Source organism: Eucalyptus grandis, chromosome 7 (assembly GCF_016545825.1).
Source record: "Eucalyptus grandis isolate ANBG69807.140 chromosome 7, ASM1654582v1, whole genome shotgun sequence".
NCBI lineage: Eukaryota > Viridiplantae > Streptophyta > Magnoliopsida > Myrtales > Myrtaceae > Eucalyptus > Eucalyptus grandis.
In genome coordinates this window covers 13,768,330-13,771,686 of record NC_052618.1, presented here as the reverse complement: position 1 = coordinate 13,771,686, position 3,357 = coordinate 13,768,330, and the positions used below count along the sequence as shown (strand labels likewise).

At 34.9% G+C, this 3,357-nt stretch overlaps 1 protein-coding gene across 1 annotated transcript; it reads right to left on the bottom strand.

Annotated features, from left to right (window-relative positions):
* Positions 1-1,086: 1,086 nt before the first annotated feature.
* On the bottom strand, positions 1,087-1,943 carry LOC120295870. Its single transcript, XM_039317478.1, has 2 exons — positions 1,572-1,943; positions 1,087-1,455 (listed from the first exon to the last, which is right to left on the bottom strand). Exons 1-2 carry the CDS (start codon positions 1,941-1,943, stop codon positions 1,087-1,089), a joined length of 741 nt encoding a protein of 246 aa, XP_039173412.1.
* Between the last annotated feature and the right edge of the window lie 1,414 nt (positions 1,944-3,357).

Genomic DNA, 3,357 nt, shown 5'->3' with positions numbered 1-3,357 from the left:
ATTAAAAGAGCAATTCTCTCTAATTCCTTCAATTTCGTTGATTGGGAAGACGATTATGGTACAACGAGTTGTAATAGTTAAGCAATTTGTGAACTAGGCTTTTCTAATTATGAAGTTTTCTTTTCCCTTCTCTTCATGTTTAATGGAACGATGCCGGTTGCTTCTTTGCAAGAAAATATGAAGTGGGTGATACTTCATTTTTTCTGCCATTTTTAAATGCTATTCTATGTTTACTGTTTTGTTCTTTATAGTTGAAATTGCAAAAAGTAAATGTTTTCATATGGTTATTGTCATAACTTTTTTAAAATCCCTCTATAATCAATTTTGAGGTATTGCACACAATATGATTTTATGAGCTCACAGAAATAACACTTCTAAAAATATATGGAGATGGACAATTAATACTTATATTTGTTGAGGATTAGAAAACTTTTAATCTTTTAAGTAAATATTAATAGATTATGTACAAAGATCCGTATAATTAAATGATTTTAAAACAACACATGATTATCAATGTCTGAATTGTTTTGCATTAATACTTTATGGATGTGATCCTGGATTATTGTGGGAAGGCATATATTCTAGTCATCTTTGTTTAGGTATGAAACACAGAGTCCCGGTCAAATTTGAGCAAAGCATTGATGATTGATATTACAAACAATTATATCTAGCACTTTTGTCTGCATACCATGTATTGTCCAATTATAAACGAACGAATATGTTCAAATGAAATGCCAAAAATGCATTTATTTGAGAGACTAACCCGTGGAGTGAAAAGTGAAGGAGTGCCATTGTAAATCTCCATTGAAGATTGCCAAGTTAGACTTCTCATCTCGGGGCAGTGGGCAATGCTTAGCTTTAACAAAATAGGGCATTCTAGCGTATGATTCTTCCACAAGAGGAAACTAGTGAAATTGGGCAAGCATTCCTAAGTTATCCACCAAAGTTTTGGGAATGTAATCTCCTCCATTGTGCTTCCTTGCCCTTCTTCATCTGCGATCACTCCTTCCATTTGATCACACTCCTTTATTTCCATCTTCCATAGATTGGGAAGGCACCGAGCCATTGATGGAACAAAAGCATGTCTCAAGTTGTTGCATTTATAAAGGCTAAGATAGTGTAGAGATCTTTGTTCCATAGTTGCCTCAACTTTGGTAGATTGACCAAGTACAGATACTGTAGCTGAGGTAGCGCCTGAGTGCAATCCATAGCTTCAAGCCCTTCAAGATCGAATATTTCTTCTAGAGCCTCGCAATCATGCACTTGCAAGCTTGTCATTCTCTCTAAAACAAGCATCAAGCTGGACGGAATAGCATTAATAAATGATGTACATTTATCCACCACTAGTGATTCTAATAGCCAAGTTGACATGATGGGATTAAGTTCATTGTGCCATTTTCCAATCAGCTTTGGCAACTCAAACAACCACATAAACTTAGTCCCAGCAAATGCAGCCTATCAAAAAATGCATCATTAAACATAAAATTCTAGTTAGCAAAAAAAAAAAAACAATTACTTTATTGGTGATAAGAAAAAATCAAATTGCACAGAATTTAGTAACTGAAGCATACCATTTCTTCAAACATATTTTGGATGGTCATGTTCAGGTTTCCCTTCCAAAAATATTGGTACTCTGTTGCTTTATACCTTGCATTCAAACCTACTTGTACTCTCTCCAGCTTTGGCGCCTCCATTGGTCCCTCAAAGAAGAACTTCATGTGAGGACATCTATGCACAATGACATCTTTCAAGAGAGGGAACATCAAAATGTATCCACCTGAGCTGAAACACCTCAATGTAGTCAACCCATCAAGCTCCACATACTTCAATTGATTGAAAGCCACTACATGCCCCTCCTTTCCTCCCTCATTGCTAATGACTTCTATCAATATTTTACATTTACTAATCCTCAATTTTGTGAGTTCCACCAAATTTGTAGCCATTGTTGATGTGAACATATTTGACAGCCCATGACAATGTGACACATCTAGAGTCTTCATATGCTGAAAATAACTTGGAAAGGATTATGCTACTTTTAACTCATGACTTGGGCCTTCTATGGCTTCCACATTAACGTTAAGCTCATCTAGTCCTTCCTTCTCAATGAGTTCCACAATGCCACATTGATTGATCTCCAACTCCTCAAGTTGGATTAGATCTCTGGCTATTGAGGCTAAAAACAAAGAGGTGAGCCTAGTGCATCTTTGAAGGGTAATCAAATGTAGACATTGGAATTTAATATGACGGTAGAGTTCCTTATCCCATACACAGTTTAGCTTTGATAAGTCATTTAACTTCAGCTCTTTTAATGGAGAATGAGCAACAATATTTCCATCTAGAGGATTGAGTCGTTGGAGTTTAAAAACAACTTCAAGCAAAGCACATGCTTTTGCGTCAAAGTTTCCAGGCTCAAGAGCTGTCCTAGAATGAAAGAAGGTACAATGTTCACAAGCTTTTTGCATTCATTCACTAAAAGCAATTTTAGCTTAGAGAAAGAATTCGCGGGAATTTGATCATCCCATATCATCTTGATTTCATCCATGCCCTCGATATATAAATTCTCCAAGTTAGGAAACGCAACTGTGGTACTCACATAATTGGTGATTAAGTTAAATTATGAATTCATGAACTTCCAAGATGTAAATAAAGAAGAATGCCAAGATGTGAATTATGAATTCACGGAATTGGTAATTCAATCTTAAGTCACACAAAAGAAAAAAAAAAGAATGAAATGAAAATAGTAAAAAAAAACAAAAAAATTCTCCATTCTAATGTAGATGACTCCAGAACAGGAAGGCTATTGGAATATATTGGAGACAAAACAAAAAGCGCTAAGTAGGAATTCTGACCAAAATGTGTTAAATATGGGCAAAATGGTAATTTGGATACGCTCATATAACAATCATCTAATGACATTAGTGTTTCATAGATCCCAAACTCAAATAAAATCTCTCCCTTTGTGCCTTTTTGGCTAGCCCAAGAGTGAATTAGCTACTCTACATAGCAATTATTAAATCACTTAGAGAAGGTCATTTAAGTTACAACATGGATGAAATTCTTTAGTGAAATCGCACCATTTCGTAAATTAATTAAGAATGAGGAAGAATTTATTTAAAGAAACAAAAGCAAGTCAAATGGGTAATCACCATTAGAGAAGTCACTGAATTGATGTAGTAAAAGAAGAATGCAGCTAAGGGATCACTTGAGGAAGAATATTAGCCATTAGAAAGAAACTGATGGAGAGATTGAGATTGAAAAGGCAATAGATCAACCATCAAATGGTGCATTACAATAAGAGATATAATTTTACCTAATACCGAATGCCTCAAATCAATATTAGATCACACTAAAGAGATT